We start from the raw sequence: 26,909 nt of genomic DNA, 5'->3' as shown, positions 1-26,909 counted from the left end.
ATTCAAAATCCTTTTTTTTTTGTCTGTCTGTCCTGTACTCAAACTGGTAAGCTTCTACAAAAGTGAAACAACATTGTTTGTTAATTTAGTTTCACTTTCTGGATTCATTTACTTACTAACCAGGCTTAGACCTCCTGTCTGAAGAGCTTTCCTGTCAAATTAAAAAAGTTTCATATTTATATTTTTTATTTTTTGAGGTTTACATTTCTAGCATTTAAGCCTAGCTGATTCTCTACAACACAACATTTTAGGATCTTTCCTGATTGAAGGATGAGTTCCTATGCATTCCTTCATAAGAGTCAGCACAAGATTTTCCACTGGGGAGGGATGGGGAAGAGAGCAAAAGGCACAACAGCAGCCCTGCCTTCCACCCACATTTTCAAATGCAGGCTGGTCCCAGGCCCCTTGTCTGCCGAGACAGGCAAGTCCTAGGGCTGCTTGAGTTCTCAGTCTTCCTTCTCCCTTTGCTCGCTCTCCACACGGTATTATGCAGCACATTACTTTCCTAACACACCCCTCCTCCCAGCATACCTAGCACACCACCACGTAGCGGCACTCGTCTTCAGTTCCTCCAGGCAGATGGTTAATACCAGAGCTTTGGTGGTGATGCCGTGCTAAGGAGACTTCCCATCCTATACCCTACACATGTCCTAAATTCTGCTAGGAACCATATGAAGGACATTGCTCCTAGCTTAAAATCACTGAAAGAAAGTCTTTTTTTTTAAATTCTGATTGTTTCCTGACCCAGAATGCAGTGCAGCCATGCAAATGGTTGTCCGTACAATTCAACGGCTGTGAACGAACGTCAGCCAAGCCCACATTGCTGCTGCCACCCCTGTGCCACTGAACTCATCCCATGGGTGGATCAAAGCTTTCACAGCCCCTTTATGCTGCTCCTGCCCCTTAACCTGAAATAAAGAAGCCAAAATAGGACAAAGAATTCACCTTAGCTTTTCTTCAAAAAAGCAAAATGCTGAGGGGAAAAAAAAAAAACCCTCTTCCTTTCTTACTAAAATATCAAGACCAACATGTAATAAAAGCCTTACCCGTTGGAACAACGTCCATAAAGTGAAAAACAAAACCTGCTTGACCTCCATACCCCACTGACTTTTTATTGCTCTCTGCAGCACGAATCCCCTACAACTCTCAATGCTATCACTGCTGTAACGTCAATATAAGTACGTGACAATACAGAATAGGAAGTAATTCAGCGTACTGCCTGTGGCTTTTCAGCAATATGGCGAACCAGAAGAGAGCTAGTGTGAATATTTCACAATAATGCTGTGTTTAATTAATAAAACTTACAAGCAATTGGTGAAACTCGAGACAAAGATCCTGAACACTGTGATGCCTAGATCAGCATGTGCCCAAATACATCTCTCCCAACTTTACAGATGACAGGAGTTTAACGGCCACATTTTTTCAGCCAAGAAATTACTCAGGGATCAGACCTGCGATTCTCTGCCCCTCAAGATACAGAAAAACACAGAACAGGTAGATTCTTTGAACTTCTAAGATTAGCTTAGTACATTTCATACAAATAACAGGAAGAATGCTACATTACGGTTTTCACTTTGGAGGGAAAAGATAAAATAAATTTAAGTAAAAATTCACACATTCAGGAATTTCAAGGGAAAAGGGAAGAAACCTCATCTATAAAATATTCTAATCCTGATACGTCCAACCCCCCCAGTCTGGCTGGAAGAAACGCCTGTCCCAGAGAAAAGGGGGTTTTTTTGTTTGTTGGTGTTGGTTTTTTTTTTTTAATAGCATGCCTTTCAAATAAGCCTTTCCAATTCATTTGTCAACACTGTTCAAGCAGCAAATTACCCTAAGATTTGAATCTTTGGATAACTTGAACAAAACTTAATGAAATATCTATTCATCTGTCCTAACTTGCCTCCTAAGAAGCAAAAGAGCTGCTCTTCCAGATCCTATCGGGATGGACAAATCCACACCTCAATAATCAAACACATATCTCACTCTGCCTCCCACAGAAGAAAAGAGGTCAATAAGCCTTCTCCCATTTCCTCCAACTCCCCTGAATAGTCCCTTCTCCCTTTTTCAGGAGAAAGGTCTCCCTCCCCAGGAGACTGGAAAGGCTGCTCCTCTATCTATAAAGGCAATTCTCCTTTGTCTTAACGACTACAAAAAGATATTTAAAAGAAATAAATATACGTTCTATCTTCGAGCAACGGTGCTCTGATCAAAGCCCGGGAGAAACGATTCTTTCACACTGGGATAGAGACAGACGGTCGGAGCTGGCAAGAAGCGCATCTCTATCCACCCCGAAGGGATTACACTCCCCCACGCCACAGCAGGTAAGGCTCCCCCACTTTCCACCCCCCCGCCAAAGAGGAACCCCGTCCCAAGGCAGGCACAGGCCCCGCTCCACTGCCCTCTCCCCCGCCCTCGCTGCTCGGGAGCAGGGCCCCATCCCCCGCCGAGCCGAGGGCTCCTCTCTAGCATCCCACCGAGAGGGCTGCTGCCGATAAAGCCCTGGCTCCCCGGCCCGCGGACGAGGTACAGACCCCTGCCTGGTTAGGGACCACCTCCCGGTGCCGCCCTCGGGCGGGAAGCGCCGCTTCCAGGTCCCCGGCCGGCCCGCCCGCGCCCCGCCGCCGCCGCCGAAGCGGGCCCGGCGCCTAACCCCCCCCCCCCCCCCGCCCCCGGGGCGAAGCTCCCCGTCCCGGGGCAGCAGGCCCCGGAGGGGAGCGGACAGGGGCCCCCGGGCTGCGGGCGCGGGACGGCGTCCCTGGGCCCGGCGCGGCCCCCCCGGCCCCCCAACTAACTTGTGGGACGCTCCGCCCGGCCGCGGCCCCGCGCAACAAGTTCCCGGGCAGGCCCCCGCCCCGCCGCCGCGCTCTCACCTCCGCCATGTTCGCTGCGCGGGCGGGCCGGCGGGCGGTGACGGGCGGGGGAAGGGGGGGGGGGAGGAGGGCCGGGGAGGGGTCACATCGCCGCCGCGGCGGAGGAAGCGGCGCCGGCGGGTCACGGTCTGCGCGGCGGCGGCGGGGGCCGGGGAGCGGCGGGAGGGGGCGGGCAGAGGGAGGGGGTACGCCACGCACTACGTCACCGCGCACAGCTCATCCGCGCGCTCTTCCCCCCCCCCGTGGCGCGCGGGAAGCCTGCTGGGCGCGTGCCGCCCCTCCCCGGCGCTGCGCGCTTCCCGGCTGTCACTCAGGGCGCAGGCCCCGCCCCCGTCCTGTCAGCGATGAGGCGCCGGGCCCCGCCTCCGCTTCCCGCGTCCGCCCCGGCCCCTCACGGCCCCGGCAGCAACAGCGGCCGTTTACGCCTTGGCAGGATCGGCTTCACAATCAGATACCCCGTCGCCGCACGTCGGTCTCGGTGTCGCTCCCTCCCACCTGGCTCCTGACCCGGCAGACGTACTCACGCGGTGAGCCGCACAGGCGTGGAAGCTGTCTCACCGACGGCGAAGCACCCAGTGAGGTCCTCAGGGAACAGCTCTTGAGCCGTCACCGGGGCTCCTGCTGCGTGTGACACTCTTGGGTGGGATAATACCAGCAACGCTAGGTTGGTCCTACATAAAGGAGGAAAAAAAAAAAAAAAAGAAAAAATATAGACGTCCAGCCCTAATTCTGCCTCTTTTCCCTAAAGCCTTCCCCGGCTGTCTCACCTGCCCAGGTTCAGTTCTGTCCTAGGGCTGGTACAGGGACACGCACAGTCCTGCAAGGCAAAGGGGAGAGCTCCTGATCCAGAAGCCTGGCATTGCAATTGCTCTTAAAAGCGAGGGCGCTGCCGTCCGCTCGGCGCTTGGGAAAAGCCGCCTGCCCCGGCTCCGCGGGAAGCCTGCGCCGGCTCTTCCCCTGCCCCGGGTCTGTGGCCTGAGGCGGGGGCTGGGCTGCCCATGCCCTCCCCTCTTTAGGCGCACCGATCATTTACGATCCGCAGCTCTCTACGAGCCGGTCCTCTGCCACCAGTTTTCCCAACGATCCGCATTTTAAATCCTCAAAAACGCTCCCCGTGGGGCGATGCTGAAAGGAAAGCACCCACGCATGCAACTTTGCTGACTCAAGCAAACGAGGGAAAAAAAAAACCAACCAAACCAACAACCCCAAACCTCTGAACCTCCTCCAAAAAGCCCAGACCTGCCCCGATCCCCGCCACCGGGGCCGAGTTTTACGGCGGGGCGGAGGGAGCTCCCGTCTCCCCGGGCCGCCGCGGACCTTTGTGCTTCAGTGACAAAGGGGGAGCGGGGGCTGCCGCGGCCCTGACGGCAGGGGAGGAGCCCCGGGCTGGGCAGGGGGCGGGCGCCCCGGGGCGGTGGAGAGGCGAGGCGGGCACTCGGCGGCCCAGCCCCGCCGGGCACGGAGAGGGGGCCCGGTGACGGGGAGGCCGCGGCCCCCGGTGAGGCCCGGGGTCCCTCCTCAGGCGGGCGGACGCGGGGAGGGGGGAGAACGCGGCCAGCGCGGCGCGACCTATCGGCGGCGCCGTCCTTGGCAACCAATCCCCGCGCCGCGTCTTGGGGCGCGCTGCCATGGTTACCGCACGACGCGCTGCCCCGGCTGAGCGTCGTCGCCATGCAGGGCCCCGGCGGCGGTGGCCGGCGGCTTCCCCCGTGAGTGGCCGCTGCCGGGGGCGCGGGGGGGTCCTTGGAAGAACTTTCCCCGCGGGCAGCCTGCGCAAGGGCTGTCTCGGCTCGGGACCTGCCGCCCGGCTCCCCCTCATGCGGCTCCAGGCATCGCGGGCCGGCGGGCAGGGCCAGGCCGGGAGGGAGGGCAGGAGCCGCGGGGCGGGCTCCGCCGGTGTCCCGGTCTGAGAGGGCAGCCGGCGGCAAGGCGCGACTGCCTGCATGTGTAACCGGCCCCGCACGCAGCCACAGGCTGCATCTCTTGCCCCTTTATTGCCACATCAGTTCCCGTTTGTAAGCTTAGCCCCAGAAAACCAAATACCAGTAAAATGTCTTTGCCTCCACCCCCCGTCCACCTCACTTCTCCTATCGCCGCTTAAGAAAGCCTCCTGAGAAGCCAAACAGAGATTTTCTGAAGGAATTACACTATTTCAGGATTATCATCCTGAATGGTTTAAATCTTTTAAACCCTTCATGAAAGTTAAGGGATAAGTCATTTGGTGATTGTATTTGGTTGTTTGTACTTTGTTGATTGAAACAGAACTTCTATGGCTGATTTTAGGGTAAGGCAAGGATCAGGAGCAAGTTCTGGGAGCCAAAGACGAGCGAGCATCCTCAGCGGCATCTATGCAAATAGAGCAGCGAGTTGCAGAAGCCAATCCATGACTTCCGATGGCAAAGCTGTGGACAGGGGGTCTCTCGTGGGTAACAAGTATGCCATACGGGTGAGAAGCCATTTACACTATTACTGAAAAGTTTTAAATGTGAGTTTATTGCAGATTTTCGAAGTTGTCAGAAAGGAAGTGGGAGGGGAGGAAAGAAAAAGCATGTCTGAAGTTGAAGAGCTGTGGAAAAAGAAAATGATCCAAGAGCTTAATCCATTCTGAAATGAAGATGATTAGTGTCCAAAAACAATCGGCAATATAATAAAAAAATAAATTAACCATTCTCCTCCTGAGAACTACTTGCTTTCAAATCTATGTGAGATGTTGACTGTAGCACCTGTATGTCTTTACCTAAAAACCAGAAGATTCCCGTAACGTAATCTAAGTCCTGTTTAAAGACTTTACCGAATACTTTCTTACAATAAAATATTTTGAGCAGTATAATAAAAAAGATGCATAACTGTTTATCTCATTGCTTTTGCTGTACTGTTCTTTTGACATAAATAGTTACAGTCCATAAGTCCCTCTAGAGTATAGAGTCATTATAGAGTAAATAAGCCAGAGAAGACAACAAGGATGACCTGCTCTGAGAGCAGGACAAACATAGTTTTTCCAGATATTTTGCAGCCATTTCTATAAAGAGAGTTCCAAAGAAGTCCCAGGCAAAGGTGACAGCCCTCTCAAGGCTGAACCCTAAAGGGAAAGCAGGAATGCAACCCCTCACCCCTGTCCTGGCGTATGTTTGGCACCATTTGCAGAGGGGGGTTACCTATATGTTCTGTCAGGTTCCTGCCTGGATCAGGGTCTTCTTTTTGTCCCAGATAAGATAAAATGTTGCAAGTGTCATCACTGTCGCTTGTTTCGAGAACACAGTGAAACTATTGTCATTATTTCAATATTTCTTCAGGTTTTTGATGATGAAGGAAAGGATGTGACACCCCATCCACTCTTCCATTCAGATCCAAATACTGTTGTACCCAGGCAGGGCAAGCTCTTAGCATCAAGTGCTTACTTTGGGGCCACGGGATCTGGTTTTCTCTCTTCTTTCTCCGTACATCAGACATTAGGAGTAAATGCTACCTTAGGTTCGTTCTCAAGGTAAGTCAATAAGCTCTCTCTTAAATCCTGTCTCATGGGGTTCCTATCCTGCAGCAGCCACACATCTGCTCTTCAGAGAGACTGGGAGCTGGAATAATTGTGCAGGGCTAATAATTATACTCTGTGGCCAAAATACAGAAACATGCCTGTCATAGTCGGCATTTAAAATTTGAGCCTACACGCACAGAGATGTGAACCTACACACAGAGATGTGACAGAACACTATCTTAAAGATGGAGGAGGTTGTGTTCAGTTGTCTGAGCAAGGCTGTACAGCTGAGAAGGGGCATTTGAGCTCGTTAATACACTCCCTTTAGCCACTTCATATGCTCTCTGCCTTCCCCAAGCCTGTTTCTTGAAAAACTGGAATGTATCAGTATCTGCTTAGCTGTGGGTATGGAAAACGGCTCTGACAACAAAAGGTCTGGTTTCACTGAAGAGTTACACATTTCTTTTAAAGAATTTTGTCAGTTTTAATGATACTTCAGTATCATTTAATGATTCAGTACAGAAAACCCTTTTTAAAAACCTGACTCTTTCAGTTCAAATACCAAAATATTGTTAACATAGTAAGAATCCTGTCTTTTAAACTAATTTAAGCAAGTTACCTCTGTGTGATTATGTGCATCTATTTCAAAAAATGTTCTTACACAAAAACTTCTGAGTTAAAACTGCTAAATTACATGTTTCACTACCTACTAGTTTTCATTTACAAACCTTCAGTACAGAGGGAATAAACAAAGTCAACAGACTTGAGCCATTTTATCTTTAGGCTGACATTCAATTAAGTCACGCAAAAGAAGGTAAATAACTACTTGTGTTTAAAATAATGAATCACATCCCTTTATCAAACTGTACACGTTCACACTGTATGGAGATGAGATGCTATTTATTGAGTCAAAGGGACTAAAAGACGAGGAAAGTCAGCACTGGGAAAAAAAGAAAGTTAAAGAAAAGCTGTTTTCTTTGTCAAAGTTAATGCCATGGTGATTTCTGAGAAGAAGAGATTGCTCTTTAAGAACTATCTTTTTGTCATGTTTCCTAGGGTGGCTATCATAAGGGATTATCCTAGAGGTAGGGATATTAAGCAGGAGCAAATATACACAAAAAATGACTTGAAAATACAACTTATCTCCTGAAAAATAAATGCATCCTTTTTGGAGACAAGAGCTCTTCATTTAAAAAAAACAATTAAATTACTTAACTTCAGTTTTAAATACAAATCTTTAAAATTGCCTTTTTCAAATGCCTTTTGAATATTTAGAATTGCTCATACTTAGCTTTTGAGGAAGAGAAAATCTGCTGACAAACCTCCCAACTGTACTTAAGTTTTGAGTTTTACTTCTAGTTATCACAGCTATCCCCTCTATAAACATACCTATTTTTTTTTTAACAAGCTAATCCCTTCAAATGAGTTTCTCATGCGTTTCAAAGACATTTCAGCACAGGCAAAGCACCAAAGAATCTGCATTCTGGTTGAGAACAGTGCTGTCTGTGGGTATGCGTTATCACACAGTAGGTAGCCAACACTTCACGTTATTATCTGCTACGAATGACTCTGCGAGCTCAACAGCTGCTTTTCCATCAGCTATTTAATGCCTCAGGATATGCTGTCAGAGGAATTCTTCCTTTTAAGTCTTTTTCAAACCATTTCATTATTTTCTTTCCTAAGCCTTCTATGACTTCTTTTACAAGGCAAGCATCCCTGTATGTGCTATTACAGTCTTCTGTGGCTTATCCTGATAACAACGCTGCTATTTGCGTAGTGCTTTGCTAACTGACATCTGGACTCTCACATACTATTCCTGCTTGTGTCTTTGTTCCTGAAGGATATATGGAAGCAGCAGCACTTCTATATCAAATGCATCAACAACTGAGTCCATACTAGATGAAACAGCAGAACCTGGCTCTCGACGAGACGCAACTGTTAGCTTATCTGGTAAAGACCATACACTGTATAATTATAGATTTAAACTGTTCTTTCGAGCACTGTGATTTGCGAGACACTGCAGCCAGTGGACGTGAGATGCCCAGCACTTCAAAGGAACTCAGTGCCTCACAAGTTTTGGCTCCTGATCATTAAAATACTTTTAGAATTAATTTGTCATCTTTTAAATGTAGAGCAAAAAAGGTCTCGCTTGTTAACCTCATATAATTTTTCAGATGTGCAGGTGAGGCGAGAGGAGATAAAAGAAGAACTGACAAAAGAAGACTTAGATAGGAGAGTGGATATTTACCTCACAGAGACGGAAACTATCTGGATATTGGATATGCCATCTGTGGTGGTGTCTGTAGAATCAGAAGATGCCAGCAGGGTTCTGTAGGTATATTGGTAGTTGTGTACGTGCCTGTGGCGTGCTCAGCACACCCAATTTCTGCAGATCGCAAAGTCCTGAACAAGCTGCTCACACGTAGGTTCGGTGTTCTGACTACTACCGTTTCCCATTTCACCTTTGTTTAAAGCCATACGGGGCTTGATTCTCTCTGTTGACAAGACAGCCTAAATTCCTTACAACTCCATCCTGTTGATCAGATTCATACCCTCTTCCACTGATAAATTAAGGCAGGTTGGCAAAAGCAGGGGATGGTGACAAGAGAACACACGGGGGATGGAGGAAAGAGAAGATGAGAAGTGTGGTATACATGTATTACACGATTTAATTTTAATGAAACCAGTAAGAAATTGCAAACCTGCATTGATTCCTGTGTGTACCTTTACAGCTAATAATTTCTTAATAACAAAGATACAAACAAACTAGGCAGGCCTTGGCTGCCTCGGAAACTCTTCACAGTGCTTCTAGCTAGAAGAAACCTTACCCCACCGCATGTGACCTTGTCTGTTAAAATATTGTGTCTCCCCTTAGTTGCATCCAGTGTGTTTCCACTTCAGCGTCTCCTCCCTGGACTACCATGAACTTTGGTAGGGAGTTCACCCAGAACACACGGGTTTTTTGGCTTACTCCCAGGAGCTGACTGGGACAGAGTGCAGCAAAGTTCTCTCCGTGAGGGATGGCAGACTGAGAGACTTGTCATGCAGCTTTTGTAGGCGCAAGCCCCAAAGCCTGAGATGCAGTATACTGCAGTTGGCAAGTCAAACAACTTATCTAAGTCAGTTTTTTCTGCTAGTATACACACAAAGTTCATGGTAGGATGCCAGCCCCCACTGTCTGTGAATCAGACTGGTGTGACTTTGGGGAAGAAGGAAAAGGAAGAGCCTCCTATGATTCAGACTTAGCTGGTGTACACAGCACATATTGCCAACTGTACAGCAGCAGACAGTGACTTCCCGAGCACGGCAACCTGTTGGTGGACTAAGGCGGGGTATAATCTATGTCTGCTGTTAGAATACTGAAACCAATAGCAAAAGTTTCACAATTCCCACTGACCGTTCCTACAGAACCTGAGGGCTGGATGAAAAAGAAATGTACTGGTTTCATTTTTGTCTCTTGGATGCACTGCCTTTCTCTCCCAAGTGATGAGAACGACGTATTCCTGAACTCCTCTGAATTCCACCAGAGTGTAAAGGTAGTTGGAGTAGGGACTTTTTGCTGATGCCTACCTCTACAGGCCATTTCTGTTTTAGAACAGCATCACAAGGTCAGAAATAGCTGCTGAAAGACAATACGTAGAGTGAAATAAAATCTGGCAATCAAAAAAAACCCGAGCAGTAAATTTATGACATGGAGTATCCTCTCCTGTTCAACTTGTGGTTAAATACACTGAGAAGTTGAATGCAAATGTTTTTCAGAAAGCCAATATACACTTTTTTTTTTTTCCCCCAAGGGAGCGGAATAGGATTTATGTTGATGTTTGCAAAAACAGACCTGGTAACGATCGCTTTGTAGAAAAAATGATGCAAACCATTAATGGAGCTGCAAAGAACAAGGAAGTGCAATGTGACAAAATCATCATGGAAGATAAAGGTAAATGTTCTGAGGACCATATAGGAAAGGGTATTTAATAAGAACGAGCTCTCATTTACTACATCGTACCCTTGGCAGGTGGGTTTATTATTACATTGAGTTTACTTATTAAATATTTATTTGGGAAACCTCAGAAGACTCCCTGCACACAGGCAGGATACTGAGGAAAGCGGTTTCTTCTTTCTTCCATCTCTGAGCAGAAGACGTTTCCTCAACTTTCACTTCCAGAGCTTTAAGTTCAGACAGGCTGGTGTGATTTGTGGGAGCCTTTTCTGCCCCTCCCAATACCTGAACACTGGTACACTGTATCCATTGCAATAAAACAGTTATTACCTACCTGACAACTGCCGTGTCCTGCCTGCCTCAGCACTCTGCAAGCAGAGAGTGCTTCTTAGGAGGCAGAACTTCACCTAATACTCAGCTATGCTCTTGAAATATGAAAGGACTTAGTTCCCTTCCCCCCCCCTTAACTTCTCAGCAATGCTGCTTTCTATTTCTATTTGCTGTAATGCAAAGAAGAGAACTTCTGTTATGCGATTTAAAATCTTGGGGAGAGCAGAAAATCTTGGCAGTCGCACAAGATAGATGCAATTTTACAAAATGTTCAGCCTCAAAGCTCTAAAAAAATTGTAGAGGAGTATCTAGGTTTTAGATGTGCATGCTGAGCTTTGCCTTACTGTGGACATTTTTTTTTTGTGTAGGAGGCCAAAGAAAACTATGGGGAATGCTGTTCCAAACATTTTTCCTTTGTGTTCATTAGTGTATGTAAAATGAGTGGGAAAAAAAGGAGAAGTAAACCAGAGATTAATCAGATTTGAAAACATATCTTCTCCTTTTTCTGTGTGCCTTGAGCATCAGCAGGGCTCATTCCGGCCCATGTTTGAACCACTGAGCACACAAAGGCAAGGTCACAGAGCACTGTTTCACTGGGAGATGGCCCCTCAAAAGGGAAGCCGCACACCCAGAAGACGCTGATGCAGCTGCTGCAATCACACAACAGTTGTTGCTACAGCCTTGTCCGAGCCTTGGTTGGTGTCAAAGCCTTGTATAATACAGTGTAATTCATTTCTAGGGATGATGATCACTTCCTGGGACTTGTACGATTCATTTAATGTATCGGAAACAGAACCTACGTCAAAAGCAGAAGGTAGCAGAGCCACGACTGGGAAAAGCAGCAAATCCCACACAACTAAAGAGCACAATCAGACTACGTCTGTCTCTTCTGACAGAGGTGACGTTTTTCCAGGTTTACATTTCTGCCATGTTTTCATCCTCCTAAACCATGCATAGCACTATGTTGTGTGGTGAAAACTACATGAAGAAAATCTTGGTCTGCCCGTCTGGCACTTGAAAGAGACTTTGCTAAAGAATCTTGGACAGGTCTGCACTGAGAGATTTTCCATACAGTGCCGTCATAAATGCTCTTAAATAAATGGGCAGTGACAAAGTTTGCTGGTGCTAACTTACTTAAGACAGTAGAAGCAAATCACCAATTGTGAAAAACTCCTGAAGTATCTCATCATACTGAGTATTGGAGCAATAAAAGCAAATAAAATTAAAGCAAGAAAAAATTAATAGTGGAAGTATTTTTTTGATGATGGTAGATACTTCTGTGCTTTTTGCAGGTGTAGGAGGACGAGACTTCTTATCCCCTTGACTTTTACGTGCAAAGTATTATCATGTTAAAACTGTTTTTTCGCATATTATCTGTTGTCAGGCAGCACAACTTCTATAATGATTTCGGAAAGCGCTGTTCATGCCAGAATCCATGAAGAGGAGGAATGCCATTCAGAAGCTATATTAACATCAGAAAACTTTCAGCAGGATTTATTTTTCATGGAGAGGATTCTAATGGAGAATATTTTTCAACCCAAACTTGCAGCTTATCGGCAATTTCCTGTCCTTTTAGGTTTGTTTCTTATTGGCCACCCTGTTTTCAGCACAAGGCTTGGCATGCTATTGAAAGTCATGGAGTTATGTCCCTTGTTGAGTGTCTTTACAGGTGACAAGTCATTTAAGAAACAGGTCATAGAGTTTCAGTTTCTCAGGCAAGGAACCTGTTACATTCTGTCACTCTTCAGAAAGTAGCTACAGCTGAAGCACCACTCTGGCCAGGAGAACTTTTGTCCTGACAATATGGCAGTTATTGTGTTCTTATTTTGTTAACAGTGATCTGAGATCAATTTATGATTTGCACATTACATAAAATAAAGGAGTGGGTAAACAAAAAAACTACTTAGAAAATGCAGTCTAAAAATATGCTCTAAACCTAATTTTCCCAGATAATGAGCAAATTATTACAGCATCATGTAACAGCTACGGTGTTTCAGCATCAATGCTTAAGCGTGGCTCTTTAAAATTTGGCATCTAACTTGAAAAAATCCCTGTTTAAACAAATTTTTACATATGAGAGATTAGAAACCTTCCTGGCAGGGGGTGGACGTAAATTCATAACTTGTTGCTGGGTAGCTAAATCCACTCATTAAATGCCTGGTGCATAACTGGCACACTACAGCCTGATCCAGCCATCTTCTATGTCCCTATCAACATTTTATCCATGGTTTTAAAAGTTAGGATGTCTTAATTCCTGAAATCGTCATTTATTTTGCTGCAAAATATTTGCTGCAAGGGCAAATGTGAATGACTGGAGTTAGATAAGTGAAATGTTACTACTCAGATTCTACCATATTTGTGCATTTTAGATCCTGATGTTACATCAGACACTAGCAGTACAATAGAAGCCGTGAAAGAAGCTAAACGGGAAAAGCATGACAGGGAAAAGCAGGATAAGGAAGAGCAGAAGGAAGCATTCATTGACCCGTCAGTTCTGTCAGATCTAAATAAAACCCCAGAAGAAATTGTACCTCCCAGATTGGAAAGACTGTGGTCGTATATATGTGATTTAACTAATGGCCACAGCGTGAGCAGTATGGCTTGGAGCAAAGTAAACCCAGTGAGTTAACAAATCGCTTCTTCTAAGCTGTTTACAAAATGGTATGAGCAATTATTGCTGTAAATAAACTCCTGATTTTGATGTGCTTTGTCGAGAGGGATCTCGAAGAGATGGGATTCACCCCTACAGTCAGGTAGGGTGTCTTTGCATCCCACTCTCTGTATTTTGTCCTTCCGTACAAAAATATTGCTACATTATTTTCCAGGTTGGACAGCTGCTCTAGGCTTTTCCTACAAATGTGTCACAACAGCTTTAATTGGTCCAGTATACGTCAGTTTACCATGGGCGGTCACCTGAACAACAATGTTAAGATAATAGACTCAGTCTATTACAGAACTGGGAGTTGAAATTTAAAGCCCTACTACTAAACTTTATCACCATTGATAGAGTTTATTCACAATAGTTTAGATACCACATCTTTGTATCTAACAGTAATCTCCCAAGAAAGCGGCATTCATCAAACTTTAAGGATAAGATGCATAATAACAGGCACAAATTTCTGAGCAGCTGGCCTGAGTTTATTTAATTCAGTTTTGGTGGAGGTGAGAATGACTCAGACATCTCCACTTTCAGACTAATGTAAGGCTCAGTCTTTCCAACGGAGCTCCCTTATGGCCACAACAAAAATAATGGAAAGAAGGTAAAATGCAGGTGAGGATGAGAAACATAAAACCAGTAAGATTGACCCAAGGGAAAAAAAGAGAGAGAATAAAGACCATTTCATAATGTTAGTACACCAGATCCACAGATATTCTAAAGTTGGACACATTTATATACTTCAATCTTAGAAATATAGGGTAAAAAAATACCTACTTTTAAAGTCTTAATTTCACAAACTAGTTGTTTTGCGTAGGAAAAAAACACAACGGAGTCGAAGACTAGATTTTTGCTGCTATTTCTTACCTCTGCTGATGGAAAGGAATGAACGGAATTCTTTGGACCCCCATGTAGAGAGTGAAAAGCTGGGAGTTTGAGGCGGTCACTGAAGCTCCTTTTACAGCCAACACTATGAGAGAAAAGTAGTAGTAGTATTATGTGGCCCATTAAATACTGCACATTAAAATATGGTTATAGAATCATGTATATTCCTCTCTGGAAAGGGACATATTTTTATGATGGCCAGGGAGGGGTGATTGCAAACACAACTGGTAGTGCCTATGAACACAATTTTTCATTGAACCAGTTTCCAGTATTCTAGAAGTCTGAAATTCTGTTGTTCTGTGTTATTCTACTTGCATATGACATAAGCATTGTTTTCCAGACTTTGCAGTCACTGTTAACAGAAAGTTGCCTTTTAGAAAGATACTACTGTACTTAAAGTTGAACTGAGATATATCTGTTACTCTGTGCTTTTAGGATCTTTTAGCTGTTGGTTACGGAGCGTTTGATTTTAAAGAACAGAAGAAGGGCTTGGCTTGCTGTTGGTCACTGAAGAACCCCATGGTAACAAGCAGCCAGTTTGTTTTCTTTTTTTTCCCTTTAATGCATTTTTCTGCTGTACTATTTCTGCTTTATTTATTTCCCTCTTCCTGTTTCAAAAAGCAAGACCTAGCCAGTGAGGTTAAATTTGCTAGCTGAAACCACACATTTCCAGAAAATGGATTCCGACTACAGTACTTAGCAATGCGCGTAAATCTTGACCCAAAGAAAGTGCCTGTGGGCAACAGTTCAGTCTCCGTGCCTGTCCGTCCTCTCAGCTGGCACTTTCAACAGAGGTGCTGGCTGTACTGGTGGTTTGGTAACACAGACATCTGCTCACAGGAACTAAACTCATTGCCCACAGGCCACCAAACAACTAACAGATGGTTACATCTCTCAGGTAGTACCAGTCCACGCTAGGCAACTTAGCAATGTGGCTCTCTGTACCCCATTTCCAATCCCTATGGCGACCTATACACGACTGTAAATCTGTTTCATTATTACTGTGGGTAGACCCAGCTGCGTAGAAATTATTTTTTAGACTGGAAAAGTCTTGAGCACAGCAAATGTGAAAAGAAATCCATTTACCTTTTGTTTTTCAAAATCTATAGGCCATTTGTTCAATACTTCCAGACTGTCATTACAGAGAACATCTGTATTTCAAATCCATTTTCTGTTGTACCATGAAATTCTGTTAGGCTGAAGGGAAAAAAAAAAAGTATATAATTAAATATAATTATCTAATCTAACTTCTCATAATACTGTCAAAAACCAGTAGATTTCATCAATGTAACAGTTACACCTTTACATATCCATCTGAAAAGTGATCCTTTTTAAACTGGCCATTTTTTAAAAAAAATTTTGGAAATCTCAGTTACAAAGTGACACAGCAAAAATCATCTGATGATTGCCATCTAATTACACAACCTTAGTTTGATTTGTTCTACAAACTTCACTTGGCCATAATTGTGTATTAGACTATTTCAAACCATGCAGAGTCAAGTCTTTGATGCATAATTATCACCTCAACAACAATCAAATACTCTCGTGATTCCCAAATGTCACCATAGCCCTCAAGTCCCTAACATTAAGAAATAAGGTCTTGCACTGAAATACGGTTCTTTGCCAACTAACACTCTGCTGTTTCCCATTTCAGGATCTTGGTGTGGTGACTTTAAGGCTTTAGTGTTATAACTGAGCTGAATCAGTTCTTTGGTTACATGGAGAAATGACAGGAAAATACTGGTTTACAGATTACCTGAAGTACATTAGATTGCATTTTATCTTCAGCTAAGTTTCTGTAATTGGAAGGGTACTTACCTTCACATTACAAGATAGAAAACAACTGGAGAAGTTTTCCAAAATGCCAAGTTCGTTTTAAAAAGAAAAAAAACCAAATGAAACAAACAAAAACTCCACACTGTATCCACATAGCTGAATCTTAGGGAAGTTGATTTTTAGGTATTTGGTTTGGAGAAGGCCCATCTAACTTATTTTGTAGTGTCATATTTCTGCATAGTCTGTATCTTTTCATAATTTTACCAGTTCTAGCAAGAAATAAACCGAACCATTTAGACTATAGTACCTAATTTCTGTCTAGAAGTGGTTGCTATCGTCATCAGCGCTTGAATTTTCCAGCAGAGCCTGGCAATTCAGTATCCAGTGCTGAGAAGACCAGGGTAAAATAAGAAACTAACTTCAAACATTCATGTCTTTTTCTCCTGGTCAGTGGCCAGAGCGCATTTTCCAGTGTGAGCATGGTGTTACTGCTTTGGATTTTTCTACAGCAAGCCCGAATCTTTTAGCAGTTGGAACGTACAATGGTTCTATCGCAATCTATAACGTACGGAACTGTAAGGACACTGTGCTTTTGGACAGCAGGTAAGGCTATGATTTCCCATCTCCTCCCACCTCAGTCACGTCTTAGCAAATAAAAAAATATCCACAACTGAGAAGCTCAGGGAATAGTAACATTTTTGATGATTAAGGCTTGTGAATGCTCTGGGATGCTGCACAATTTTTTCACTTCCAACTTTTGTCACTATCTTCCAGTTTTGATTGAAATGCCTACATAAACACTCAATACTCACAACTACGAAAAGTTTCTGGAGCAAAATTGCAGACACAAAAGTTTATGGTAATGCATAAATGCCTGGCGGGGCCAGAGCGGGCCAACCGGACTTTTCCTATCCACCTATCTACACTGACACAGCCAAATCCTCAGACACTGCTGCTCTCCCTCTGCACTGCCATCATTCCCTATTCTTACTTCTGCTTGCATTACTTGAACACCACTGGTCCTTATTTGGGGTATGAAACACTCTGTGCTGTTGCTGTGCAAACAAAGCGAGTTCCCCACGTTGGAAAGGTCAAACAAATGAGTACTATGCTCTGACATTTTAAGAAAACGCAGCAAGTTACCACCATGTATAATTTTATACTCCATGCACTAACTAGGACAAACCTGCCCCAGATAATGAATCCTTATGGGACACCAGTGGTAGCTTTTGGTCTTTTCTCACTGATTCCGCATGCCAAAAATGGAGAGAATATCAGAACAGGTGAGGGGTAAGCAGGAATTAAGAAGAAAGTGAGAGAGAAGGGGTGATCAGGGAGACATTGCCCCACGGGCAGCTCCCCAGGTCTAGGGCACTCTCCTACAAGGTGCAGATTGATTTCATGATCAGGTATCAGTGAAAGGTGTGTCAGCACATTAAACAGTGCCCTGAACTAAATATCAAATATGTTTGATGAAAGAAAAGGTTTTCTGGAGAAAAGAGATGATTTTTAGATTTAGATTTATTTTTTTTTTAAGAAAAGCTAAGCAACGTTTCTGTCAGAAGACTTGATGTTCATTACAAAGTGGAAGGTTAATTACTTTTCAAATATATTGTCTTGTCTTTGTTCATCTATGATTTATCATGTGTGGTTTTTTCCCAGTGAATCTTCAAATAAACATACAGGTCCTGTGTGGCAACTGAGGTGGGTGGAACAGGACAGAGGTACAACAGGAGATGGCAAAAAAGAGAGATTAATCTGTATCTCAGCAGATGGCCGAGTAACCGAGTGGCTTATACAGAAAAGACTAGATTGCACCGGTAAGCATTTTCCCCTGCAGCTTTTCTGCAGAGGGATAATACCTGAAATTGCAATTGCTTGATTTTACTTCAGGTGACATGCTTTATACCAGTTATCATACACAAACCATTTAAGAGCTGTTGAGCATTCCAAAGCAGCATGAGTTATTCATAGCACTCTGACATACCTGTTTGACAAAAACTCTTGCTATTTGCACAGATCTGATGAAAATAAAGCGAACAGAAAGTGAGAAGAAAAAATTGCCAGGCGAGAAAGAAAGGAAAAGCGAAGCTCTGATATCTCAACGGGCAGCTGGAATGTGCTTTGACTTCCATCCGAAGGTAGGCTCAGAAAGTCCATCCTGGCTAAAGCATTATCCAGGAGAACGATGCAGCAGAGGTGAAATCCTCAGCTGGAGCTACTTTAATATGTATTAGCTTGCACTGGTGTTTAAAGCATATTTAGTTCTGAAACAAATTGCTTCTTGGCTAGTAACAATTTTACCCAAAATGGATAATAGGGTAAACCAAGTGAGTAATCCCTGTACGTGAACAACGATATTATTCCAGCCGTGTTACTCACGTTGCTTTGGGTGAGACCCTAGGGTAAGTTTCCTCTGTGTGTTGGTCAAATCAGTGAGAACGTGACTGTTGAACATCTCCCGAGTCTAGGGCTTCGATGGCTGTGCTTCTCCTCTTTATCCAGCTTAATAGTTTGTCCTCAGAGCATTTGAAGAATTCATGCATTTGCCCATGTGGATCACAGAAGGATCGCTTTGAGGAGAAAGGACTGATTTTCAGGAGTCAAAACCCACAGCATATGTTCTGCATAGGTGGAGAACACACAGAGCAAATCCGATACACCCTGGCAGCGCTGTATGTGCTGCACATGTAGCTCTGCAGCACGCAGCAAGCCAACACACAACATCCTGGCAGCCCCACCTTAGCTCTTCAGAGGACTGTCACTGCCGCTGAACTCATCCAGTCCTTTATGTATTTTTGGATGAGTGATAAGTAGGTTAATCCATGTAGGCTACTTTCACCTTTCTTTCAGGATACTAATTTTTATCTCGCTGGAACAGAAGAGGGACATATCCACAAGTGTTCCTGTTCATGCAGTGAGCAGTTTCTAGAGACATACAGAGGCCATAAGGTGAGTGATACATAGAAAAAGTTGTGACAGCAGAAACTGTTCGGTTAAGTTCACAAATGTAATAGTTTCTTTCCTTATCTTTACTAAACAAAACAGCTGCAATAACAGAAACCTAAACTTCTTTTCTTATATTAGGGATGAATTCCCCTAGCATAAAGCATTGCAGTCTTACAGGATTACTTTCTACACTATGAGGATTTTTAAAAGTAATTTATTAAAACTTGTACTATAAACTGTTTTAAAGCTTTAGTTCAGGCTTTATTTTAAGAAAATCAAGCAGTAATCTGATTGTCCTAGAAACCACAGTTAAATAACCTCTGAGAGAAAGCCAGCAGAACTTTAGCAGGCAGCACCTCTTTTTTTGAAAGTCTTTGCTTGCCCAAGAAGCTGCCCTTTCAGCATCGGCTTCTCCTAACAACTGGTGAAGGGACAGAATCAGCCAAATGCTTTTTATTCCTAAGACCTCTCCTGCCTTATCACATCTGCTGCATCCTAATTTCCTATGGGTTCACATAAAAAATGCTGGGTTTGCTATTAAGGTCAGAGGACAGTCAGGGATTTCCATGAAAGGTCACTATTAAAAACCATCCTGTGAGGCTGTAGCTCTAGAATAACACAAAGTTCTTTGTTTCTTCCCAAACACCAAGGGTCCTGTGTACAAAGTCGCTTGGAATCCGTTCAGCACTGACATGTTCCTAAGCTGCTCTGCAGACTGGAGCGTTATCTTATGGCATCAGGATTCACAGACGCCCATTTTAACTTTCAGTTCCGCCGCTGCTTTTGTTCATGACATCATGTGGTCTCCAAAGTCAGCCTTCATCTTTGCAGCAGTGAACGAAAGCAGAGTAGAAATTTGGGATCTTAGTGTCAGCACGTAAGTGATTACTTTTCTCAGAGAAGATTCTGAAACTTAATGGCACAAAGGCTACAGAGTATTGCCTAATCAGTATTGTTACCAGAGCATGACAGCTCCATGCCATTTGCTTGCTTAGTTATTGAAAGTACTGAATTTGGAAATACTCATTTTGTAAAAGCAGATGGTAGTTACCAGAGAATTGTATGAGAAGGAGCTGGATGCCCCGTGGAACTGATAAAAGGTAAAACGGCTTTTTTTGCTGCAGAAACCATAGATTCTACCACTGCCACAGTTAAAAGGAATAATAACAAAACTGAGTTACTTCGGACCTTTTATAAGGATAAGATGGTCAGAAGTTCAGATACCTCTCACGTTTTCCCACTACTGTAAAGTAGGTGCACATCTCACATGCTGCTTAGTTAATCTGTGGCCTCATACTGCTGCTCCGTGCTATTTAGGATTAATGACAACATGAAGCTAGCAGTGGAGTAGGAGCCCTGCCCCATCTTGCGGTAGAAAAAAGTAAATTATTAATTTAATAAAAATATTAACCACCACCACCCCCATATTAGGCAGTAGCACAGATTTTAGACAATCAAGATATCTTAGTTAATAGCAGCTGGGATTTTTGTTCTGGTAGAGACCAAACAAAACACTGGCTCACTTTTTAGTTTTTGAGTTAATCTAGAACGTAAAAAGTAAAACACGCAGCATTTATCAGACCTGCGTTACTGCTAGACTTTACCTGATCGTACACTCCAGGCAGACGCAGTGTTACCTATGCCATCACTAATCCTTGCCTCTACGGGGTTGCAGCCTGAACCCCGTGGTCTCTTGCTTTGCCAGCCCAAGAGGGAAATTCACATCCGTACTCTTCGCCCAGAGCACCGACTGCCTGCTCGTAGGAGACACTAAAGGAGAAGTCAGCGTGTTTGAGCTGCGGAACCTGGCTGCTCCCAGCAGTAAGAAGGTACGATTCGCTAGGAAAAGACGGTGGTCCTTGGAGGCCTGCATGCTTGTCTGGCACTTCATTCCTCAGAAGGGGGTTTCTGTTAATAACCTAGCTAATAAATACTGAATCAGATGCAATTCCGTAACCGGATTAAAATCCGAAGTGATTCCTGCCTTTCTGCATGCTGTACTGCTAGAAACTTCAGGAACACTGAAGTCAACGTCGAACTTGAGGTTTCACTTGATCACAAATCCAAAGGTTCGCTGCAGCTGGATTTGGGAGGGATGCTGGGGCAAGGGCAGGAAGGTGGAGCTTCCTCTAAATGCAGCCTGCAGGTGACTGCACTTGGCAGAACGCCCTTACCTGCTGACAATGCAGGAACGACATGCCCTCTCCTGGCCACCAACAAGATAGTCTCACTTCCTCGGTGTCAGCAAACCCATTAGTCCTTTGGCTGGCTCTGCATTGCTGTCACTCTTAGAAGCCACTGCTTACCCTAGCGAGGGCTTTTCTGTCCTGGATGTCGTGTGAGAATTTGACTTGCCTTACAACTAGGTCCGTTTCCAATCGTCCCATTGCATAGATTCCATGTCAGCAGCAGTGTAAAAGCTGATGTCAACCGTGGATCCCTTCTGTTCAGTTTTGCATAAATCAGTGCTCGTTTATCCCAAAGCCCCATCGGGCCCTCCTTGCCTGGTCCACGGCACAAACTCCTGCTGCAAAATGCTAAACTTAAGTTGGAGGGAACGAAAATGCGGCTGTTACTCTAACCTTCATTCTTAGGGTATTAAGCATTAATAATTCACAAGTGCCAGCATTGCACTTAAAAATTCTGGTAATTACCAGCCTCATTTGCCAAGTGCTGTAGACCACAGAGCAAAAAGATATTTCCCTTAAACTTAGAAAATAAAATTAGTGTTGGGTTTTTTTTTCCCTACAAATCACCACAATGCAGCCCAAGTCCTCTGAGCAGAGAAGTTCAGTTAATAAGAGCATAGGGGTAATTTTCTAGGTATGTCACTAGAACAGGACTACAAATATCAGTGCTTAATTTCACAGACTTTGGGCATGTAGCATAACTGGCCCCTGAGTGGCAGAGGGAGCCCCACTTCCCAGCATCACCCTTTTCCTTCACTCCCTGTTCTGCTAATAGCAAGGTCTTCCTAGGCTTAAGCACATACAAGGCTTAGCACGACAGGATCCATGCTACAATTAACGCTAAAGGGAGAGAATTACTTCAGGGGCAATCACCTCTAAGTACAGCCATCATACATACATCATTCTTGAAAATTAATTTCCTTTATAAACAAGATATGTGTTTGTATGCTGCTAAGTGTGATGCCACACACACAATCCAAACAGGCCTGCCAGGAAGCGCTATTTTTCAAGGAGCACTTAGAGGTAAGCAGAGTATTAACAGAATTCCAAAGAATCAGCTGACATAACACAAACCACCTTAGCCTGCTTCCTGGTTGCTCACTGCACAAGCAATTCTGCTCTCAGTTCATAAATCAGAATTTTGGATTGCTGCATGTCTTCTGCTGCAACGACACTGGCATACAGCTCTTTCTTTCCTCTTGTTTTACAGGTTGATCCCTTACGTGACATAATTGGTCCTGCTGCAGCTATTTAACAGTAGCTAAATGATACCACTTCATAGCTGGTAAACAGCAAGACAGACTTATTGTAGTAGTAACATAAACCATTTATTCTTTTTCAATCATTAAAATTTCTCTTTGAAGCCATAGTGGTTAGATACTTCTTGCAAATGCTCTAAATTTTCCCCTGGAAGTCCCCCTCATCAGACAAACAGCAGCAATACACAGATGGCCTTCCCTGTAATGCAGATAAGGTAATGGAAAGGTCTCCTGAGTCTTTCCTCCCTGGTTTTTTTCTCCTGGGTTTTTTTTGTTTGTTTGGTTTTTGGGGGTTTTTGTTTGTTTGTTTGTTTTTGCTTTTTTTTTTTCCCCCTCCAAGGTCTTTTCTCCTTGGGTTACTCAAAAAGCAAAGATGCCAAAATCACCTCCTGCACAGGCTGCTCCATAATACAGCCAAAGTCCTCACCAGGCGTAGCCTGGTGAAACCATCTGGCAAATGAATGGACTTTCCATCACATCCACCTTATCTGCCATCCCCATAACCACACTGAGGGTGCAAGCTGAGCTCTGAGAGGCACCAGGTGCTCCTGCCAGCTGCACATCCTCCCACACCAGGCAGGAGTCGAGACCAACTATTTCAACCCCTGGCAAATGAGGATAATGGAAAATCGCAGTTTAAATTCCCTCTGTTCCACACTGACACCATCCTGAGAGCTCCTCACATGAGAGAACAGTCTGGTCCTACAGCAGGGACTGGCCTTTGCAGCTCTGGAAGTCAGATCTGCGTTTTTTGAGATCTCAGCAGCCCTCCAGCACTGGAGAGCTGAAGGCTGTTGGGAACGCCTGCTCAGCCTGCGCGGCTGGTTGGAAGCAGGCAGCGTTTGGCTGCCAAGGCTGTCTTTTTGGAGGGCAGATCAGAAGAAACAGAAAAAAGCACCCAGCGAGCCACCAGCTGGACCGTGGTGCCTGAGAGCGTTTTTCAGAGACTGACTGCTCACAGACAGTGCGGAGCATCTCTGCAGACAAGCAATTAAGGAGAAGACCGAGGCTACAGCCCTATTGCCTGCTCAGCACAGCAGGGACCCCCGTCACAGGAGCTCGACCATGCAGAAGCTCGGCAGTGAAGCGCTCCGCCTGCCAACTGATGGAGGCAACAGCTGCCTGCCCATGAAAGCACTATGTACCAGGACGTGTATTTTATAGATACAGGACATTTGGACTTTCTCGTTAGCCTGACAATAAACGCCCAACATTTAACACATCGCTGAAGTTAAAGATCATTTGTGATGCATTAACATTCACTTCCTTCTCTGATCTGCACATTTGACAGTGAACATGCAAGCTTACCCTTGACATAAAATTCATCTTTGTGCATTTCAAGGAAAGACACCCATTAAGGTGAATCATGTGTTAATCATTATTACAAATCTGAACAAAATACACCATATATTTTCCATTGGCGGTCATGACTGTTTACTTACTGATGCTACTGGTAAAAAAGGAGCTTTCTGTCAAGGCTGTAACATATCGTAATTCACGCTGCACATAGTGTAAACTAATTAACTGTAACATTATGGTGTTGGAAAACACTTGCGGTGCTAGGAAGTGCTAAAGATCTCCAAAGCTCCTCATGTATTTTGTTCTTAAACATGGAATTTCTGACAAATTTTCTCCTTAAGGCATTTTATTGCAAGAATTTATTACAGAAGCTTACAGCAACCGCAGCCAACAACATCCATGGCAGCACAGCCAATCTACTAACCTCGGGTCCCACAGCACAACAACACTGCTCCACGCTGCTTTAGCGAACCCACTTCTGCCTTTCAGCTATCACCAAAAGGACAGAGACAGCCAAGACGCTGAGCTGTAGCTATTCTGTGCTTCGTTTAGAGCCATCTCCCTCTCTTTCCTATGCCTTTTTGGACAAGGGCCGCATCCAGAGGCCTCACTGCAGAGACACCCGAGCCGTGCAGCCGCAGCAGAGCGACTCCACTGCATCCAGGTATCTGCCAGGCAAATACCGATGGACGCACGCTGTCAGACAACTACATTGCTCCGTACAGTTTGTTATGGCGAGTTCACTGTGCTCTAATCTCCGCATGCTGCAAGATCGCCTCCTATCACATAGCACACTAGGAATCATAGCAAGGCATGTGCAGGCGTGGATGCCTACATTTCCCACAAAACCCCGTGATTTTCTCGTGAGTCCTGGCCCGGCACATTCCCCTGAAATATCCCCAGTTGCCAGCTGACAAGGGGATGCTTAGCCAGAGAACAAGGCAGGGGTAGCAAAGAGGTACGCAACTGTGGACATCGCTGGAAGTTGTTAACTAACTCCCTTTTACTTTGGGATCACTAACAGAAAAATTCCCGACGTTGCTTAAACCGTGATAACAGGCATGACCGGGCAACAGGCTGCGGTAGCAGAGCTGTGTGGGAAACATAGACAGACAAAGTCCATCATCTACAAATCGGGTAGTAAACACCCTTTCCTTTCTGCAGAACATACACATTAACGGTATTGATCAAAGCCATACCCTATAAATGTGTTATACTGCACATGTTCCTATAGTAAAGCAGTTACATAGTCTTTAGAAGTCTTTAATACCTGACCAAAATCCCAGCACAAATCCCAAAGCACTTAAAACATTACTGGAAACAAGCGATTAACTTGTTTTTAGCAAACATTAAGTCATCCTCAGAACGAGCCACTACTCAGTGGAGCGGATGGACCGTCAGCATAAAATGAGAGGATCTGGGCAGAAGTCCCCAGCTCGGCCTCGCAGGTCCCCTGCCAACAGCCAGCCTCCAAGCTCCGGGTCCACAGAATGAGGGGCACCGTGCTGGCACTGGCCTTGCTCTCTCTCCTGATTGCAGCATGTGAAGGGAAAGGTGAAGGAAACACCGTGAAGCTCTGTGGCAGAGACTTTGTCAGAGCCATCGTCTTCACCTGCGGCGGCTCTCGGTGGAAAAGGCATTTGACTGATTATCACTACCTGTTTGGTAAGTGCTAATTAATGAACTACCCTCCTCACCCCCTGCAAGGTGTGCCTAGCTCCGAGGGGATTTGGGAGAACCAAATCACCTGCAGGCTGTGCCTAAGGGCTTCTGCTGCTCCCCTGGCATGAGCAGCATGGGCTTTGCTTTGAGACAGCAAGAGAAGTGGTACAGCTTCATGGCTTTTGTTTCCTTGCAGCTTGCTTGGCTGAGCTTAGTGTGCTGTTTCGTTAAATAAAAAAACCATTTAGATCCAGATTTTTCCAAGTCAACCTGAGGGGCCACGAGTTAAGCCCAAGGCTATCACTGAAAATCTCTGTGCCGTGACATTTTAAATGTCAGAGACAAGCTTTGCCGCAATCAATGCAAGTTTTTTACTGTTGTCTTCAGTAGGACACACCGCTTTCCCCACTAGAAACCAGAAACTTTATTACAACTTAATAACATTATAATTAAAATATGTTGAATATATACTCTGCAATTTAAGTATCTTCATATGGTGTTGTATATATTTATATCTACTAGCACATTTTTATACAGTCAGAAAATTCAGCCATTATGTGCACTGCTAGAAATTTGTACTCTGATAGGTTAAAATAACTAGAAAAAAGAAAATAAATGAGGCAGATGACAGGAACAGAGGCTTTATACACTTTCCATGGAGTAACATCTGCCTTTTTTTGAAAATTCTATGGTAGCAGCAGCTTTCAACAAACATAAAAAGTGATGCCACCTGCAACAGCTTACCCGAGAGTCCGTTAAAGGAGAAGAAACCCCCACTGCTAAACTAAGCGAGATAACCGCTATACCTTTATAAACTCCACAAGGCAGTGCCCAGTTGTACTGTGGTATTTAAAACGCACGTGAATCACAAGCGTAATTTAAGTGGGAACACCCAGGAACTGTGAAATTTTGGGGTATGTGATGCCTTAACGTAGTATCTGCATTTCAGGAAACCCACAAGCAGCTTCAGGTTAACGTGCTGGCCAAGTGCCACCGACACATCAAATCACGGTTTTACCCTGCAAAGCAAATTTATCAGTGTAAAACTGATACAGCAACTATTCCTACAAAGAACACTCTTCAATATAAATCCATAAATTACTGTTTCTTTAAACATGTAAATCACAGAATGTGTAGTCTCCTATCTATTTTAATACTGCCCTGGTGAGAAGTCAGTGATCTGCTGCATCTCGGTTGTGCATGTCAGGAACACGGAGGATAGTACTTTCAGCTCCCCAGGTGGAGGCTGGTCTGTCTTTCTAGTAAAGATAAATATTATAAACAACTCACTATTTCATGACTTCTAATTTTTAGCTTCTAATTTTTATGCGACAGAGAGTGAAAATCCCCTGCCTTTCTCAGAAGAGAACAACGGTTATGGCAACTCCTGGACATACACAGACCAGAGGCTGGAGGCTGACAGTGAAGAAATCCGTAACGTCAAGCCCGAGACAGAGCGAGACTTGCAACGCGCCAGGAAAATGTCTGTGCTAAAAAAGCGCGAAGCAGCCAAGTTGCTTACCACATCCTGCTGCACCATCGGCTGCAGTGAGAGAGATATCAGTTCCCTGTGCTAAAACGTGGCAGATGCTGAGAAGATTCAATGTCACAGCTTTCATGTATTA

General features: G+C 44.6%; 3 protein-coding genes across 10 annotated transcripts in view; 2 read left to right on the top strand and 1 right to left on the bottom strand.

Annotated features, from left to right (window-relative positions):
- Positions 1-3,534, bottom strand: part of MIER1 (MIER1 transcriptional regulator) — a 41,604-nt gene extending 38,070 nt beyond the window's left edge. Inside the window, exon 1 of one of the 3 annotated variants that reach the window (XM_054832930.1) lies at positions 3,395-3,534. Coding sequence is in view for 1 of the 3 variants with exons in the window: in XM_054832928.1 (XP_054688903.1) it covers positions 2,871-2,879 (9 nt within the window). In the remaining 2 variants the exon portion in view is untranslated. Of the gene's footprint in view, positions 1-2,870; positions 2,982-3,390 lie in introns of those variants that run through there. The other 2 variants (XM_054832931.1, XM_054832928.1) reach the window with 2 other exon arrangements.
- On the top strand, positions 3,234-22,403 carry DNAI4 (dynein axonemal intermediate chain 4). 6 transcript variants are annotated; one of them, XM_054832922.1, is made up of 17 exons: positions 4,526-4,579; positions 5,154-5,316; positions 6,164-6,354; positions 8,183-8,292; positions 8,517-8,673; positions 10,137-10,276; positions 11,349-11,507; positions 11,994-12,185; positions 12,979-13,229; positions 14,586-14,672; positions 16,378-16,529; positions 17,589-17,746; positions 17,946-18,067; positions 18,780-18,878; positions 19,526-19,752; positions 20,581-20,704; positions 22,275-22,403. In XM_054832922.1, the coding sequence occupies exons 1-17, from the start codon at positions 4,542-4,544 to the stop codon at positions 22,317-22,319; spliced, it is 2,415 nt and encodes an 804-aa protein (XP_054688897.1). In that variant the 5' UTR covers positions 4,526-4,541; the 3' UTR covers positions 22,320-22,403. The 6 variants fall into 6 exon arrangements, with proteins under 6 accessions (XP_054688900.1, XP_054688898.1, XP_054688901.1 ...); XM_054832921.1 differs by having other exon boundaries at positions 20,551-20,704; XM_054832925.1 differs by lacking the exons at positions 4,526-4,579; positions 22,275-22,403 and adding an exon at positions 3,234-3,397 and having other exon boundaries at positions 20,551-20,817.
- A 2,709-nt stretch (positions 22,404-25,112) lies between these two features.
- Positions 25,113-26,865, top strand: INSL5 (insulin like 5). The gene is made up of 2 exons (XM_054833672.1): positions 25,113-25,287; positions 26,620-26,865. Exons 1-2 carry the CDS (start codon positions 25,113-25,115, stop codon positions 26,859-26,861), a joined length of 417 nt encoding a protein of 138 aa, XP_054689647.1. The 3' UTR covers positions 26,862-26,865.
- The last annotated feature ends 44 nt before the right edge of the window (positions 26,866-26,909 follow it).

The sequence above is a fragment of the Grus americana genome, chromosome 8 (assembly GCF_028858705.1).
Source record: "Grus americana isolate bGruAme1 chromosome 8, bGruAme1.mat, whole genome shotgun sequence".
NCBI lineage: Eukaryota > Metazoa > Chordata > Aves > Gruiformes > Gruidae > Grus > Grus americana.
This window is presented reverse-complemented; position numbering and strand designations above follow the sequence as displayed.

What these genes read in the sequence shown, in the direction of transcription:
- INSL5 (XM_054833672.1), top strand. Translation starts at nt 25,113, where the DNA reads ATGAGGGGCACCGTGCTGGCACTGGCCTTGCTCTCTCTCCTGATTGCA. An exon ending in TGATTATCACTACCTGTTTG is followed by an intron (nt 25,288 to 26,619) that starts GTAAGTGCTAAT and finishes TTTATGCGACAG; the next exon opens with AGAGTGAAAATCCCCTGCCT.
- DNAI4 (XM_054832920.1), top strand. Translation starts at nt 4,542, where the DNA reads ATGCAGGGCCCCGGCGGCGGTGGCCGGCGGCTTCCCCC. An exon ending in GCAATTTCCTGTCCTTTTAG is followed by an intron (nt 12,186 to 12,978) that starts GTTTGTTTCTTA and finishes TGTGCATTTTAG; the next exon opens with ATCCTGATGTTACATCAGAC. An exon ending in GGTCACTGAAGAACCCCATG is followed by an intron (nt 14,673 to 16,377) that starts GTAACAAGCAGC and finishes TCTCCTGGTCAG; the next exon opens with TGGCCAGAGCGCATTTTCCA.